The sequence below is a fragment of the Budorcas taxicolor genome, chromosome 23, assembly GCF_023091745.1.
Source record: "Budorcas taxicolor isolate Tak-1 chromosome 23, Takin1.1, whole genome shotgun sequence".
Taxonomy (NCBI): Eukaryota; Metazoa; Chordata; class Mammalia; order Artiodactyla; family Bovidae; genus Budorcas; species Budorcas taxicolor.
In genome coordinates, this window is record NC_068932.1 from 10,302,675 (window position 1) to 10,319,712 (window position 17,038).

General features: G+C 38.8%; 1 protein-coding gene across 1 annotated transcript in view; it reads left to right on the forward strand.

Annotated features, from left to right (window-relative positions):
* Positions 1–3,065: 3,065 nt before the first annotated feature.
* Positions 3,066–17,038, forward strand: part of LOC128068057 (gastric triacylglycerol lipase-like) — a 52,403-nt gene continuing 38,430 nt past the window's right edge. Inside the window, 5 exon segments of the mRNA XM_052661208.1 lie at positions 3,066–3,074; positions 3,285–3,402; positions 4,441–4,474; positions 4,476–4,535; positions 8,260–8,372. Coding sequence (XP_052517168.1) covers positions 3,066–3,074; positions 3,285–3,402; positions 4,441–4,474; positions 4,476–4,535; positions 8,260–8,372 — 334 coding nt within the window.

Genomic DNA, 17,038 nt, shown 5'->3' on the forward strand with positions numbered 1-17,038 from the left:
GATTTCTTACCATTTGAGCTACCAGGGAAGCCCAGAGTCTGGAATACTCCAAGAATAAAGATACAGGGAAAGTGGAGTTTGACTAGCTGATAGATCAAGGAGGATGGTTTTGAAGCCAGATCCTTTTGTGAATTGACTGTTAATGCAGTATTTCACTTGCAATTTGGCAAATATAAGAACTTACCCGAAATGTAACCACTGAACATTCTTAGGAAAGGCCATCCAAAATATACAGATACATGTATATAAATATAGAGAAGGGAAAAAAGAATTAATATTTTCACTTATCCAGGAAGCAGAAAGCATCCACATTTGGTGACAGTAATTATGGCTCTCTGGCATGGTAAAGTTTATTTATTATACTTTAAGAATTAATATATTTAATCGTGAAGTTTAGTCCTATTTTAGGTAAAATATAATTATTAAAAATTTCAGCCTTGATTATATACATATAAACCTTTTGTGAAAAAGTTTCTTTCCTCTTTTCTACTTCTTTAGGAACTTGATTTCAAAGAATTCGAAAAAGGAAAGACTAAGCAATGCTCTGTGGAGAAGGCAATGGCACTCCACTCTAGCACTCTTGTCTGGCAAATCCCATGGATGGAGGAGCCTGGTAGGCTGCAGTCCATGGGGTCGCAAAGAGTCGGACATGACTGAGTGACTTCCCTTTCACTTTTCACTTTCATGCATTGGAGAAGGAAATGGCAACCCACTCCAGTGTTCTTGCCTGAAGAATCCCAGGGACGGGGAGCCTGGTGGGCTGCCATCTCTGGGCTCACACAGAGTCAGACATGGCTGAAGTGACAGCAGGAAGGGAGGGGAAGCAGTGCTATGAATACGTAACTGGAGCAGGCTGCCTTGCCACTTGCTCTAGCTCCTAGTTTCTAATTTAAAATGAAATCTGACTTATTCTCAAATCAGTAAGGGGAAAGTGGCCCTCTAATAAAATATCTATGAGAAGACATGAGGTGTTTGAAAACATATTCAGTATTTATTAGCAAATGGATGTGGAGTCTTCTGAAAAATTCATTTATTTTACTAATTCCAATAAGATGCAAGGAATGTTTCTGGTGTTTATAGTTATTAAAACAAGCCAGGTTGGAACTTGACCAGATTGGGTCCCTCACAGGCACCAGTCTTGGTAGCCTAAGGAGGTCATCCTCTTTACTCTCTCCCTCTCACCCCCAACATCTGGGGGCTTTGAGTTGAGATCTTTACAGTCTTTGGCCTAAACAGCAAACACTAATTTTTAGTACTTCAAGACACGTCCTAAGGAGCATTTGATGAAGTTTGTACAGTCAGTGAGAACGAATTTTATTATACTGTTGAGGAAAACATAAGGGACCATTGGTAGATTTTAGGAACAGTGGTATTGTTTATTCTTTCATTTAATTTTAACTATTCTTTCGAAAGGATAGTGTTATTACAACAAGACATTGAATTTGAAGAGTACTCCTAATGATATGATTAATTTTTATTTATTGAACAGCAAATACTTATTAGAACCAAGGACTGAGCAGGATGCTCTATATCTACATTGTTACCTAGTCATTCTTCTTTTTGAATAAGTCTAAAGTTTCAGTTCACCTAAGGGATTTTAAGAGCAAACATGTAGGCTCTGAGTCGACCAAAAGTAAAAGGGACTGAGAAATGCATGGACATTACAGGTAAGAGAGCAAGTAGAGAGACCTGGTGCTGCTGAACTATCACTAGATTATATGCACCTCAAAGGCAGAAAACATGCCATTCCTTCATGTATCCCTCAGGCTAAACTTTTTCCTGGTGAAAAAATAGGCCAGGTTTAGAGTAGAAGACTGTGGAGCAGGAAACTAAATTTCTAAAACTTTGAAAAATTATTGGGCTGTGAATGGACACAGCGGAGCATTTCCAAGGTGTGGGTGAGAGTGTGGATATGCTTGCTAGTGCAGGTGTCCTTTGGGGAAACTATTAGAGACAGGTGAAGAATTGCTGTAGATCTTTACAGTGATATGCATCATGTATTACAGTGAGTGAAACATTTAATAGGTCATTTTGAATCCAGATATTTTAAAGCAGAAATACAAAAATTTATTTGTTTTGGCAGTGTTTGAGTAACATTTGGTCTGCCTTTTTGAGGGGATTAATGTGAGTTCTCACATACAAAGCAGACACTAAATCAGGGATCACCTTGTTTTATTCATAAGTTCAACAAAGATCAGTCCAGGTTTTAAAACTCTTTCCCTTCTCTGACAAGATGGTTTTTCATTTTCCTAGGACTTAAAATAATAGAAGCTTAAAATAATAGAAAATTATTATCTCACAGTTCTGGAAGCTAGAAGTCTGAAATCAAAGTCTTTGCAGAACTATACTCCCTCTGAAAGAGGGAGTGAAAGAATCCTTTATTGCCTCTTCCGAGATTCTGGTGGTTTGCTAGCAGTCTTTACCATTCATTGGCTTGTAGCTATATACCTCCCACCTTTGTCTTCTCTATCACATGGCATTCTCCCTGCATGTCCTTGTCTTCATGTGGTAATCTTCTTATAAAGACTGGTCTTATAGTATCTGAGGCTCACCCTTCTCCAGTATTACCTTAACTTAAATAATTACATCTGCAATAACCTTATATACATATGCAAAAACATTCTAGGGTATTGCACGTTAGGATTTAAACCCTTTTTCAGGGGGTGTGGTGCAGAGACACAGTTCAGCCTATAACAAATAGTAAACGGTAGCTCTGAAATCAAATCTACAGGTTGATAGACAAAAGGTCCTCTGAGGAAATATCATGTACACAACTGAAAGAAAATAACCAGGAAAACAGAAGTGTTATAAAACCATCTAATAGGCAAGGCAATAAAACAAGAAGAACCAGAGGATATGGTAACAAACAAAAGCTCTGTGAAGCAAATAGCAAGGCAACACAAGAACCCTGACTTTATATTGAAACATTTACTGCATCACGCTAATAATTTTTTTCCTTAGTAGGTTGAAAATGTGGTGGTTACTTAAAACAGTGTGTGTCCTCCATGTGTTTGGAAATACACTTTGTTTTCCTTGGGGAAAAACCTAATAATCCTGAGGCCAATATGGATGTTGTAAGTCATTACTATCACTAATTAAGAAAACACCTCCAAAGACTGTCACTATTACTTTCATTCATTCTTTTAAAATTTCTTTTATTATAAAATCTGAAAGCTCTCCTTACATAGTATATGAAACCTACCAATATGAAATTCTACCTTAAGAATCATAAAATTGGCCAAGTAAACTCATAAAACTAAACGGTCTGTCTTTTCTCCATTCAGAGTCAGATAATTTCCTACTGGGGTTACCCAAGTGAAGAGTATGAAGTTATCATTGCAGATGGTTACATCCTTCAGCTCAACTGGATTCCTAATGGGAAGAATGGTGCTAATTATTTAGGTAGGATTTCTGTGATGGAAAAAGATGAGTATCTCAAATCTTGAATCAAATACAATCCAGTCAGATATATTCTAATCACAGAATATGAGATTAATTTACTCATAAAAAACATAGAAACTTCTTGAATATTATGCTGAGGGTCTGAATGACACTTGATTTACATTGGATTCTATAACAAAGTGGAGCACACACTGGCCCATGAATTTGATTTGGTGAACTGGGTGGAAGCCTCTGGATAGAAGTCCAACCCAGAATTTTCAACCAGTTTTTCTCTGATATTCTTCAGTTTACCCAAGTGTGGATTATCATTGCTCTTCCTGGTATAATAGCATAGTTCTGGTTCACTCCTCTTTTCTGCCTTAAGTGCTTACAGCAAGCATTAGTCAAGCTTAGGAGGGTATCTTTTTTTTTTCTTTGATTATCTGCACATGAGATTTTAAAGATCCAAAGCATTCCTGTTTCTGGAGATTTCTCTTTCATTTTTTCATGAAGTGTAAACTCTTTATATGGATATATAAAAAATATAAATTGTAAGCCCTAGAAATTAAAATCAGTAACTAAGGAAAAGTGTGCTCCAGGAAGTGGGATAAGAAGAGAACATGGGACCCCATAGATGATGTTGTAGTTCTTTCGCTCTGAAGATTAAGGAAAAATATCAGTATTTGGTGTGTGTGTGTGTGTGTGTGTGTGCACTCAGTTGTGTCTGAGTCTTTGTGAGCCCATGGATTATAGCCCACCAGGTCTCCCTGTCCATGGTATTTCCCAGGCAAGAATACTGGAGTGGGTTGCCGTATCATTCTCTCGGCGATGTTAGCATAAAATAAATATAATGAATTGTTAGCATATTTCTTTTGGATACAATCCAATCAGTCCTAACTATATTAAAGTGACTTGAAGACCTTTGTTATACTTTCAGATATATTTTCTGCTATCAAATATTTTCAATGCTTTCTTTTCAGTCCAAAAGCCAGTTGTGTTCCTACACCAGCACTTGGGTTTCCAATCTTCCAAGCAATAGTCTAGGCTTTCTTCTGGCAGATGCTGGTTATGATGTGTGGATGGGAATGACAGAGGACTACTTGGTCCAGGAAACACTTATACCTAGATCAAGATTCTAAAGAATTCTGGGCTTGCAGGTAGGAGAAAAAAGTTTATTTTATTTTGACATAAAAATGTGTTGAATGTGTTTTTAAATTAGTAATATTGATATAATTTTGTAGAACTCGGAAGGTATTTCAGTGGAATGAAGGTATTTCATTAACAAATGTAGCTTAAATAATATTTTTAAATATTTTAAATGTTTATATGTAAAAGTTATTCTAGATGTTAATTTGTCTGGTTATTAATGAGCCTAAGAATTTCCTGAGGGTTCTGTGGTAAAGAATCCACCTGCCAATGCAAGAGGCCTGGGTTCAATCCCAGGGTCAGGAAGATCCCATGGAAAAGGAAATGGCAACCCACTCCAGTGTTCTTGCCTGGGAAATTCAACAGAGAGAGGACTCTGGAAGGCTATAGTCCATGGGGTTGAAAAAGAGCCTGACACAACTTAGAGGCCTAACAGCAACAAGAATTAAAATGAAAATATGTCCAAAAACATCATTTCCTATTATTCCCCAGATTATAAAGAATTCCCCAGCTTCTCTCCAAAAAACCTGTCCTTTTCATCATAGGGGACTGGAATGCAAAAGCAGGAAGTCAAGAAATACCTGGAATAACAGGCAAGTTTGGCCTTAGAGTACAAAATTAAGCAGGGCAAACACTAACAGATTTTTTCCAAGAGAATGCATTGGTCATAGCAAATACCCTCTTCCAACAACACAAGAGGCGATTCTACACATGAACATCACTAGATGGTCAATACTGAAATCAGATTGATTATATTCTTTGCAGCTGAAGATGGAGAAGCTCTATACAGCCAGCAAAGACAAGACCAGGAGCTGACTGTGGCTCAGATCATAAACTCCTTATTGCCAAATTCAGACTTAAATTGAAGAAAGTAGAGAAAACCACTAGACCATTCAGGTTCAATCTAAATCAAATCTCTTGTGATTATATAGTATAAATGACAAATAGAATCAAGGGATTAGATCTGATAGACAGAGTGCCTGAAGAACTATGAACAGAGGTCCCTAACATTGTACAGGAAGTGGTGATCAAAACCATCCGCAAGAAAAAGAAATGTAAAAAAGTTGTCTGAGGAGGTCTTACAAATAGCTGAGAAAAGAAGAGAAGTGAAAGGCAAAGGAGAAAAGAAAAGATATACCCATCTGAATACAGAGTTCCAGAGAATAGCAAGGAGAAATAAGAAAGACTTCTTAAGTGATCAATGCAAAGAATTAGAGGGGAAAAAGGAATGGGAAAGACTTAGAGATCTCTTCAAGAAAATTAGAGATACCAAGGGAACACTTCATGCAAACATGGGCACAATTAAGAACAGAAATGGTATGGACCTAACAGAAGCAGAAGATATTAAAAAGTGGTGGCAAGAATACCAGAAAGTCTTAATGACCCAGATAACCATGATGGTATGATCACTCCCCTAGAGCCAGACATTGTGGACTGCGAAGTCAAGTAGACCTAAGGAAGCATCACTATGAACAAAGCTAGTGGAGGTGATGGAATTCCAGCTGAGCTATTTCAAATCCTATAAGGTGATGCTGTAAAAGTGTTGCACTCAATATGTCAGAAAATTTGGAAAACTCAGCAGTGGCCCCAAGACTGGAAAAGGTCAGTTTTCATTCCAACCCCAAAGAAAGGCAGTGCCAAAGAATGTTCAAACTACTGCACAATTGCACTCATCTCACAGACTAGCAAAGTAATGTTCAAAATTCTCCAAGCCAGGTTTCAACAGTACGTGAACTGAGAACTTCCAGATATTTAAGCTGGATTTAAAAACAGCAGAGGAACCAGAGATCAAATTGCCAGCATCTGTTGGATAATAGAAAAAGCAAGAGAATTCCAGAAAAACATCTGCTTCATTGAGAACGTTAAAGCCTTTAACTGTAGAAAATTCTTGAAGAGCTGGGATTACCAGACCACCTTACCTGCCTCCTGAGAAATCTGTATGCAGGTCAAGAAGCAACAGTTAGAAATGGACATGGAACAACAGACTGGTTCAAAATTGTGAAAGGAGTAGGTCAAGGCTATATATTAACCCCCTGCTTGTTTAACTTATATGTAGAGTACATCATGAAAAATGCTGGGCTGGATGAAGCACAAGCTCGAATTAAGATTGCTGGGAGAAATATCAATAACCTCAGATATGCAGGTGACACCACTCTCATGGCAGAAAGTGAAGAGGAATTACAGAGCCTCTTGATGAAGATGAAAGAGAGCTGGCTTGAAACTCAATATTCAAAACACGAAGATTTTGGCATCTGGTCCCATCACTTCATGGCAAATAGATGGGGAAACAATGACAGACTTTATTTTCTGGGGCTCCAAAATCATTGTAGATGGTGACTGAAGCCATGATATTAAAAGACACTTGCTCCGTGGGAAAAAAGCTTTGACAAATCTAGACAGTGTATTAAAAAGCAGAGATATCACTTTGCCGATATGGGTCCATATTGTCCATATAGTCAAAAGCCAATATAGTCAAAGCTATGGTTTTTCCATTAGTCGTGTATGGATGTGAGAGTTGGGCCAAAAAGAAGGGTGAGAGGCAAAGAACTGATGCTTTTGAACTGTGGTGTTGTAGAAAACTCCTGAGAGTCCCTTGTACCGCAAGAAGATCAAACCAGTCAGTCCTAAAGAAAATCAATCCTAATATTCATTGGAAGGACTGATGCTGAAGCTGAAATTCCAATACTCTGGCCACCTGATCAAAGAACTGACTCACTGGAAAAGACCCTGATGCTGGGAAAGATTGAAGGCAGGAAGAGACGGGGATGGCAGAGGACAAGATGGTTGGAAGCCATCACTGACTCAATGGCCATGAGTTTGAGCAAGCTTTGGGAGATGGTGAAGGGCAGGGAGGCCTGGCTTGCTGCAGTCCATGGGGTTGCAAAGAATCAGACACAACTGACCCACTGAACAATAACAACTCCAGTTTTCCAAATGTTCATCACTTTGCGAACCCACCACTACTTTTTTGCTTTAGTCTTTTCAGAGAAATATAGAGAAGAGAGGAAAAGGCAAGGGTAAATGTGTCCATGGTTACTTTTTACCACAGTGTGCATGCATGCTCAGCCCCTAAGTCGTGTTTGACTCTTTGTAACCCCATGGACTAGTCCCTACCAGACTTCTCTGTCCATGAATTATTCAGGCAAGAATACTTGAGTGTGCCGCCATTTCCTCCTCCAGGGTTTTATCACAGAAAAGTCAAACAACACAATAGCATCAACTCTCATCAGTTGCCAAAAATAATTTAAGTTTCTACTTTTACTTCTGTATACCTGGACATTATTATAGCATATTGCATATTTTAGTTTTCCTGTCACTCACTTGACAGTGATTTTTGTGCACTACGTATTTTTAAATAGTATGTTTCTTGTAATTCTCTTATGTGAAAGCCATATCTTTCCTATTTATCTTAGAAGTTGGGCTCTAGAACAAGAACACTCTGAAATTTAGTCTATCACTTATTGGTTATACTCACAGACCCATTTACTGTTTCCTCTGTTCTAGAATGTCCATAGTTACTTAGGTCAAAGGTATTTTGTGAGCATGGAATGAAGTGGTGCTTAGAAGAAGGTAACATGGTAGTAGCTAACAAATAGGAAGTGTGAAATCAGTGTTAGTTCTTATGATCCAGGTGTCCTTACAGAGGGCTTTTTAAGTCCATAATTTAAGGTATGAAGATAACTTTCTTATTATAATCAAGACTTAAAACAAGTTTTATTCATTTTGTTTCATGCAATTTGATGAAATGTTAAAATGTGATCTTACAGCCAACATTGATTATATTGTGAAGAAAACAGGACAAAAGCAAATTTATTATGTGGGCCATTCCCAAGGAGCACTTACTCGTATGCTAAGAAATAATGAAATGTGATTGTGCTATAGTCTTTATTTTTTAAATAACAGAAAACTTTTCTTGTTAAAAAGAATTTATTTTAGAAAGTATACTTATTCATTACAATTATTTAGAACATACAGACAAGCCAAAAGAGAACAATATTAAAAGACAGTGAGTATTGTTTTATTATGGCATATAGGTATATGATCCTTTAAAAATGGTTAATGGATATCATCATCTATTAATGTGATCTTTCCAATCATACTGCACATTCTAAACAAGATGTATGTATTAGAATCACCTAAGATTCTCTACAACTGGCATTGCCAAGACTGAAGACTTGGCATGTGTGTTTAAATTTTTTTTTTCCTTTAGTGCTCTCTTTTTTTAAAAAAAAAAAATTTGTTTATTTATTTATGAATGTGCTGGGTCTCTGTTGCCGCACGGGATTTTCTTTAGTTGTGACAAGTGAGTGCTACTCCCTATTTGGGGTGTGTGAGCTTCTCACTGTGGAGGCTTCTGATGTTGCTGAGCATAGGCTCTTGGGCATGTGGGCTGCAGAAGCTGCAGCATGTGGACTCCGTAGCTGTGGCTCCTGGGCTCTAGAGCACAGACCCAGTTGTTGTGGCACACAGGCTTAGTTGCCCTGGCACGTGGGATCTTCCTGGATCAGGGATCCAACCTGTGTCTCTTGCATTGGCAGGTGGATTCCTCACTGCCGAGCCAGCAGGGAAGCCCTTACAGTGTTTTCTTAACAGAAGGTTGATGTGTTGATACTCTTTAGAAAAAGTCTGAAGTTGCTTGGTATGGTTTCTTTGATCAGTGACATTCTGCTGCCCAGTGAGTTTTGTTTGCGCTTTGCCTGGGATCCCATCTAGGGTAGTATGCTACTGCTGCTGCTGCTAAGTCACTTCAGTCGTGTCCGACTCTGTGCTACCCCAGAGAGGGCAGCCCACTAGGCTCCCCTGTCCCTGGGATTCTCCAGGCAAGAACACTGGAGTGGGTTGCCATTTCCTTCTCCAATGCATGAAAGTGAAAAGTGAATGCCTGCAGCCTGCAGCCTGCAGCCTACCAGGCTCCTCCATCCATGGGATCTTCCAGGCAAGAGTACTGGAGTAGGTTGCCGTTGCCTTCTCCGAGGGTAGTATGAGGCATATTAATTTACATCCTGAAAGACCAGATGCTTCAAAACTTTTCAGTTGGACAGTAAAACGTTTCTAATTACTTCAGGTAGTCATTCTTTAAATGTGCAGTGTATTTACTATTTGAAATATACTTTGTTGGCTATTATTTGCAACATTATTTGGTATTTGCAATGTATACACTAAAGAAATCTCATTTCCTCAAAGCTCACAATCTAATAAGGCAAAGTTTGTCTCCCTCATCACTACTGGTATTTTGCTGGGGGTCAGGGTTGGGGCTTGCCTGTGCATAGTAGGATACTCGCACCGCCCTCTTCTGTCCTGGCAGTTATGATAACCAAAATGCCTCCAGACTTTTTCAGATGACCCTTGGGGACAAATCGCCACTATGGAGAACTGCTGCAAAAGGGATGATGCTTTCAGCAGGCTTATAGTCAGTCGAGTGAACCAGAATGAGGAGAGCATAGAGGAGAGAGTTAAATAACTCAGCATAGGAGGCCAAGCTCCTAGGGTTCATAATACTTTATGGGCACCTCAAAATAGTTAATTACTTTCAAAATCAAAAGAGTAAAGGAATATAACTCATTTTGGATTATGTTCATGTCAACACAGTCACAAAACATGGTTTTTACATAGATTTTGGGGTAGGAGTGGGGAGAAAGGGACCTGTGAAGGCAAAAGTGTCTGGGCCTTGAAAGTAATCGTGTGGCCATGGAAGGAAACATTTCCTTCAATCAGAGTTATTAGGGAAGATTTTGTGATAAAAAGAAAGAGTGTTGAACTTCACCTTGAATATGGATGGTTTTTGAAAGAAAGATGGCCCAGCCTCTGTTTTAGAGAAGAGGCCAAAAGAGGAGAGGAGGTATCTAGGCCCTCAGTAAGTGTAAACCACATTTAAAGTGATCAGTGGAGTCAAAAGCAGGTGAAACAGCCCAGAGGGGAAACTGTCCTGTGACCTTGCAATTCTACTCCTGGGCATTTGTAAAGAAAAAAACATTGTAATTCAAAAAGATACATGTACTCCAATGGTCCTTGCAGCACTATTTACAATACCCAAGATATGGAAGTAACCTATATGTTCATCTCAGATGAATGGATAAAGAAGTTGTGATACATATTTACAATGGAATATTACTTAGCCATTGAAAAGAATGAAATAGAGAGACCTAGAGATTATCATACTGAGTGAGATGTCAAATAAAGACAAATATGATGTGGTATCACTTATACATGAAATCTTAAAAAAATGCAAATGAACTTATTTACTGAGCAGAAATGGACTCACAGACTCTGAAATCAAACTAATGGTTACTAAAGGAGAAAGGTGAAGGGGGAATGATAAATAGGAAGGTTGGGATTAACATATACATATTATTATGCATAAAATAGAAAATCAAAAAGAACCTACTATAAAGTGCAGGTAACTCAGATCAATACTTTATAATAAGCTATATGGGAAAAGAATCTGAGAAAGAATATATATAAAACACTGAATTACTTTGCTATACATTTGAAACTAACACAACATAATAAATCTACTACAATATAAAATCAAACCAAATGAAATTTTAAAAAATAATCCTGAAAGCCTAAGGGAAATTCTTCAATGGGAGGAGAAATGGTTCATTTTACCCAGATTTTTTACTAATGAAATAAAACAACAGGTGTCACTGAATATTAAATTATGGATTTAGCAACCACAGGCAGATTGGGAAAAAGACAAACAAAATGAAATTCCAAGAAATTAATCTTGTGTTAGTGTGCAGAGTCAGAGAAGGCGATGGCACCCCACTCCAGTACTCTTGCCTGGAAAATCCCATGGATGGAGGAGCCTGGAAGGCTGCAGTCCATGGGGTCGCTGAGGGTCGGGCACGACTGAGCAACTTCTCTTTCACTTTTCACTTTCATGCACTGGAGAAGGAAATGGCAACCCATTCCAGTGTTCTTGCCTGGAGAATCCCAGGGATGGGGGAGCCTGGTGGGCTGCCATTTATGGGGTCACACAGAGTTGAACACGACTGAAGTGACTTAGCAGCAGCAGTGTGCAGAGTAAATTGTAAAGGAAATCTTTAGAGACCACTTTGGAATATATGGTAAAGATAGCAACCCTATTATATAATCATAGGTAAACTAGCCAAGTAACAACGAAACGTTGAGGCAAGACAGAACTCAAGTAAACTAGTCTATTTTCTTGTTTACTTTCAGCTTTTGGAGAATTTTCAATAAATCCACTACTGGCTGAAAAGATTAAAATTTATTTTGCACTGGCTCCAGCTACTTCTATTAAAAACACAATTTTACTGCATCCTCTTACTTTCACCAAACCAACACAATTAAAGGTTTGTGACTCATTATAGCATATGCTTATAGTTTCCAAAATGAGGAAATGTGAATAATACTGAAGAAGAGAGATGCTTACATAGGCTCCTGCTGGATTAAAATATTCCATTTTCCTCCCTGGCTTGGGTATGTAATGCAGCGTTCTTTGGAATTTGATGATGCATTCTGCATTGTTTTCAGCCTTGCATCACCCAGTTTATTTTACCTTTTTCCTTATATCTATCATCAATCTTTTGAAATCATTATTAGTCCTTTCCTCATATGTAAATCCATAATCGGTATTTCTCTTTCAAGTTTTGTGTGTGTCTGTGTTAGTTGCTCAGTCATGTCTGACTCTTTGCGACCCCATGGACTGTACAGCCTGCCAGGCTCCACTGTCCATGGAATTCTCCAAACAAGATTACTAGAATAGGTAGCCATTCCTTTCTCCAGGGGATCTTCCCCAGCCAGGGATTGGTCTCCTGCACTGCAGGCAGTTTCTTTACTGTCTGAGCCACCAGGAAAGCCCCTTCAAGTTTTACTGTCATGTAATTTCCTTTTAATTTTACACACTGAAATTTCATAAGGTTGTATGGGGTTTTTCCCCTTTCAACTTCCTTTCTGTTTGCTGCCACCTTGCCTCTATCTACGTTGGTCATAACTTTCCTTCCAAGGAGTAAGAGTTCTTTAATTTTATGGCTGCAATTACCATCTGCAGTGATCTTGGAGCCCCCCCCCCCCCCAAATAAAGCCTGACACTGTTTCCACTGTTTCCCCATCTATTTCCCATGAAGGGATGGGACCAGATGCCATGATCTTCGTTTTCTGAATTTTGAGCTTTAAGCCAACTTTTTCACTCTTCTCTTTCATGTTCATCAAGAGACTTTTTACTTCCTCTTCACTTTCTGCCATAAGGGTGGTGTCATCTGCATATCTGAGGTCATTGATATTTCTCCCGGCAATCTTGATTCCAGCTTGTGCTTCTTCTAGCCCAGTGTTTCTCATCATGTACTCTGCGTATAAGTTAAATAAGCAGAGTGATAATATACAGCCTTGATATATTCCTTTTCCTATTTGGAACCAATCTGTTGTTCCATGTCCAGTTCTAACTGTTGCTTCCTGACCTGCATATAGGTTTCTCAAGAGGCAGGTCAGGTGGTCTGGTATTCCTCTCTCTTTCAGAATTTTCCGCAGTTTATTGTGATCCACACAGTCAAAGGCTTTGGCATAGTCAATAAAGCAGAAATAGATGTTTTTCTGGAACTCTCTTGCTTTTTCCATGATCCAGCAGATGAGCACCGAAGAATTGATGCTTTTGAACTGTGGTGTTGGAGAAGACTCTTGAGAGTCCCTTGGACTGCAAGGAGATCCAACCCGTCCATCCTAAAGGAGATCAGTCCTGGGTGTTCATTGGAAGGACTGATGTTGAAGCTGAAACTCCAATACTTTGGCCACCTGATGTGAAGAGCTGACTCATTTGAAAAGACCCTGATGCTGGGAAAGATTGAGAGCAGGAGGAGAAGGGGATGACAGAGGATGAGATTATTGGATCTCATCACCGACTTGATGGACGTGTGTTTGAACAAGCTCCAGGAGTTGATGATGGACGGAAGCCTGGCATGCTGCAGTCTTTGGGGTCACAAAGAGTCAGACACAACTGAGTGACTGAACTGAACTGATGTTTTCCAATGTAGCTATACCATTTGTTATTCTCACCAACAGTTTATGACCATTCCACATCTTGGCATTTATTATTTATCTTTTGATCATAGCCTTGAAAGTTGTTATCAAATATTATATTACTTCAGTTTTGTTTTATTTTGCATTTATTTAATGACTAATGATGTCTTGGGCTTCCCTGATGGCTCAGACAGTAAAAAATCTGCCTGCAATGCAGGATACCCAGATTTGATCCCTGGGTCAGGAAGATCACCTGTAGAAGGGAATGACAACCCATTCCAATATTCTTTTTTTGTTTGTTTGTTTTTATTTTTTAAATTTTAAAATCTTTAATTCTTACATGCGTTCCCAAACATGAACCCCGCTCCCACCTCCCTCCCCATAACATCTCTCTGGGTCATCCCCATGCACCAGCCCCAAGCATGCTGTATTCTGCGTCAGACATAGACTGGCGATTCAATTCTTACATGATAGTATACATGTTAGAATGCCATTCTCCCAAATCATCCCACCCTCTCCCTCTCCCTCTGAGTCCAAAAGTCCATTATACACATCTGTGTCTTTTTTCCTGTCTTGCATACAGGGTCATCATTGCCATCTTTCTAAATTCCATATATATGTGTTAGTATACTGTATTGGTGTTTTTCTTTCTGGCTTACTTCACTCTGTATAATATTCTTGATTGGAGAATCTTATGGACAGAGGAGCTTGGAGGGCTACAGTCAATGGGGTTGCAAAGAGTTGCACATGATTGAGCAACTAAACACGCAAGGGTGTCTTAAATTGTTTCATATGTTTATTGGCCATTTGCTTCTTTAAATGTCAGTTTAAATCCTTTGCTCATTTGTTAATTATTTGTCGATTTATTGTTGAGTTGTAAGACTTCTTTATACATTTTGAATATGAGTACATTATTAAATATATGATTTGCAAATATTTACTCCCATTTTATGTGCTGTCTTTTCTCTGTCGCAATGGTGTTCTTTGAAGCATAAAGGCTTGAATTTTGAAGAAGTCTAATTGATCATTTTTCATTTGTCTCTTATGGTTTTGGTGTCTTATCTAGGAAATCATTACCTAAACCAAGATCAAGAGACCCCCGGTGGCTCCGCGGTAAAGAATCCACCTACCAATGCAGGAGACATGGGTTCAATCCCTGGGTAGGGAAGACTGTCTGGAGAAAGAAATGATAAACCCACTCCAGGTTCTTGCCTGGAAAATTCCATGGACAGTGGAACCTGGTGGGCTAGAGACCATTGGGTTGCAAAAGAGTTGGATATGACTTAGTGACTAAACAACAAACAAAGCAACCCAAGATCAGAAACATTTCCTATTTGCCTTCTAAAAGTTTTATAGTTTTACTTCTTGTGTTTAAATCTATGATCCATTTTAAGTTAATTCTTGCATATGGAATGAGGAAAGAGATCAATTTTATTTTTGATGTAAACATCCATTGGTTTTTGCAAAGAATATTCTTTGCTTATTTAATTGCCCTGCATGTTTGTTGGTAATCAATTGGCCATAGATATATGAGTTTACTTCTTGCCTCTTATTTCTGTTCCATTAATCTGTATCAGTTCAGTTCAGTTCAGTTCAGTCGCTCAGTCATGTCCGACTCTTTGCGACCCCATGAATCACAGCACGCCAGGCCTCCCTGTCCATCACCAACTCCCGGAGGTCACTCAGACTCACATCCTTCGAGTCAGTGATGCCATCCAGCCACCTCATCCTCTGTCGTCCCCTTCTCCTCCTGCCCTCAATCCCTCCCAGCATCAGAGTCTTTTCCAATGAGTCAACTCTTCGCATGAGGTGGCAAAAGTACTGGAGTTTCAGCTTTAGCTTCAGTCCTTCCAAAGAAATCCCAGGGCTGATCTCCTTCAGAATGGACTGGTTGGATCTCCTTGCAGTCCAAGGGACTCTCAAGAGTCTTCTCCAGCACCACAGTTCAAAAGCATCAATTCTTCGATGCTCAGCCTTCTTCACAGTCCAACTCTCACATCCATACGTGACTACAGGAAAAACCATAGCCTTAACTAGACGGACCTTAGTCGGCAAAGTGATGTCTCTGCTTTTGAATATGCTATCTAGGTTGGTCATAACTTTTCTTCCAAGGAGCAAGCGTCTTTTAATTTCATGGCTGCAGTCACCATCTGCAGTGATATTGGAGCCCCTAAAAATAAAGTCTGACACTGTTTCCACTGTTTCCCCATCTATTTGCCATGAAGTGATGGGACCGGATGCCATGATCTTCATTTTCTGAATGTTGAGCTTTAAGCCAACTTTTTCTCTCTCTTCTTTCACTTTCATCAAGAGGCTTTTTAGTTCCTCTTCACTTTCTGCCATAAGGGTGGTGTCATCTGAATATCAGAGGTTATTGATATTTCTCCCTGTAATCTTGATTCCAGCTTGTGTTTCTTCCAGTCCAGGGTTTCTCATGATGTACTCTGCATATAAGTTAAATAAGCAGGGTGACAGTATACAGCCTTTACACACTCCTTTTCCTATTTGGAACATACCACATAATCTTGATTATTTTATGTTTGTAGTAAGTTTTGAAATCAGGAACAGTGTACCCTCCAGCTTTTTTCTTCTTTATCAAAATTGTTTTGGCTGCTTGTGTTTATTTACTCACTAAGTCATGCCTGACTCTTTTGCAACCCCAAGGACTGTAGCCCACCAGTTTCTATTGTCCATGGGATTTTCCAAGCAAAACTACTGGAATGGGCTGCCATTTCCTTCTCAACGGGATCTTCTTGACCCAGGGATCAAACCCACATCTCCTGCATGAGCAGGTGGATTCTTTACAATTCAGCCACTAGGGTCTCTTGTATTTCCACATGAATTTTAGGAACAGTTTACCAATTTCTACAAATAAGGCAAATGGGATTTCTATAGGGATTGAACTGAATCTGTAATTGGATTATGTTTCCTACTTAAATCTATTCTGCTGACTTCTTCCTCTTGACTGGAGTATTTAATCCATTTAGGAGTAATGTAGTTTCTGAGAAATCAAGATTTATTTCTCCCATTTTATTATTGAGTTTCTAAATGTCTCATGCCTTTTTGTTCCTTTATTCATTCCTTACTGATATTTTTGGTGCTATGTAGACTTTTTAACGTACCATTTAATTCTGTTGTTGTTTCTTTTCTTTCTTTTTTGATTAAACAATGACATTGCTGCTTCAGTACATAGACAAATTTATAGAACTAAGGCAAAGGCTGTAGATGACTCCTATTTTCAGTTGAAGGGGAAGACTCGTTTGGTCTTATGATATCAAGCCAGTCAATGATTATGGTTCTCAATCAGAATAAGAAGCAATTTAGCATTCTTATCCTTTCTATTCCACTTGAGATGCTTTAAAAGAACAGCAGCTTCTATAAAATATGGATACTCTCAGGAAGATCAGGAGCAAGTTTTTTGACTTAAGAATTCAATAGTTAATTGCATGTCACAAAACATATTTGTGTAGCACCATGTGAGTCTCAGAATCATGCTGATTTTTCAGGAAATCAGGAACTTCTTGGCCATTTTGTA